At 69.6% G+C, this 1,226-nt stretch overlaps 1 protein-coding gene across 1 annotated transcript in view; it reads left to right on the top strand.

The window, feature by feature from the left end:
• Window positions 1–1,220, top strand: part of LOC118158562 (alpha-actinin-4-like) — a gene marked incomplete at its 5' end in the record, with an annotated part of 2,133 nt that extends 913 nt beyond the window's left edge. Inside the window, 4 exons of the mRNA XM_035313234.1 lie at window positions 14–94; window positions 389–454; window positions 776–934; window positions 1,013–1,220. Of these exons, the coding sequence (XP_035169125.1) occupies window positions 14–94; window positions 389–454; window positions 776–934; window positions 1,013–1,171 (465 nt within the window). The remainder of the gene's footprint in view (window positions 1–13; window positions 95–388; window positions 455–775; window positions 935–1,012) is intronic.
• Window positions 1,221–1,226: the final 6 nt, after the last annotated feature.

Here is a 1,226-nt window from a genome sequence, read left to right as displayed (position 1 = left end):
CCACGGGACCCAGGACCACGGCGGTGCCCTGGGACCGGAGGAGTTCAAAGCCTGCCTCATCAGCCTGGGCTACGACGTGGAGAACGACAGACAGGTACCGAGCCCGGCCGCCGCGCGGCACCGCCCCTCACCGCTCTCCTTCCTCTCTTCCTCCCCTCCTCCGTGGTCTTCCTCCTCTTCCTCTCGCGCTGCCGGGTCCGTGCTGGATTTGCCCCCGGCCCTGCCCGCCGCACCGGCTCCCAAACCGCCGCCGTTAACTCGATCTCTGCCTCTCTCTCCTCCTGCCCCTGCCGCGTCTTCCTTCCTCCTCCTCCTCCTCCTCCTCCGCATGTGCTGCCTCCTCTGCCTTCCTCCTCTCCTCTCCCTCCTCCTCCTCCTCCGGGAGCAGAAGCGCACGGGAGGCATGGACACGGATGACTTCCGAGCTCTGCGCATCTCCACGGGATGCAGCCTGGTACGCCCTCTGCTCTTTTTTCTCCCCTTGATTTTTCCACCCCCCTGTCCCTTTCTGGTCTTCTTCTCCCTGCTGCGAGCCCCCGAGGCTCGGGGAAGGGGCTCGGGGACACGAGGGGACCGTGCCCAAGTGGTGGCGGTGACACCGGGCGCCGAGACCCCCCCCCCTTGCAGCCCCTCCTAGCCTAAAACCAGGGCACGGCGCCGCCTCCTGCCCCGCTCCCTCCGCTCCGGGGCCTTGGTGGCGGTGGGCGAGCCCCCACGGGGGTGGGTTCTCCCCACCCGACCCCCCCCATTTTAACCACCGCCTCCCTCCCCCCAGGGCGACGCCGAGTTCAACCGCATCATGAGCCTGGTGGACCCCAACGGCAGCGGCTCCGTCACCTTCCAGGCCTTCATCGACTTCATGTCCCGCGAGACCACCGACACCGACACGGCCGACCAGGTCATCGCCTCCTTCAAGGTCCTGGCCGGCGACAAGGTGAGCGGCGGCCGGCCCCCTCCCCAACCCCGGGGGTGCTCCCCACAGCCCCTCACCTCTCTTTTTCCCCCCCCCCAGAACTACATCACGGCCGAGGAGCTGCGGCGCGAGCTGCCCCCCGAGCAGGCCGAGTACTGCATCGCCCGCATGGCGCCGTACCGCGGCCCCGACGCCGCGCCGGGGGCCCTGGACTACAAATCCTTCTCCACCGCGCTCTACGGCGAGAGCGACCTCTGAGGCCGCCGCGGCAGCACCAAGCGCGGGCGCTTTGTCCCCCCCCTTCACCCCCCCC

Source organism: Oxyura jamaicensis (assembly GCF_011077185.1).
Source record: "Oxyura jamaicensis isolate SHBP4307 breed ruddy duck chromosome 32 unlocalized genomic scaffold, BPBGC_Ojam_1.0 oxy32_random_OJ68567, whole genome shotgun sequence".
NCBI classification, from domain to species: domain Eukaryota; kingdom Metazoa; phylum Chordata; class Aves; order Anseriformes; family Anatidae; genus Oxyura; species Oxyura jamaicensis.
This window is presented reverse-complemented; position numbering and strand designations above follow the sequence as displayed.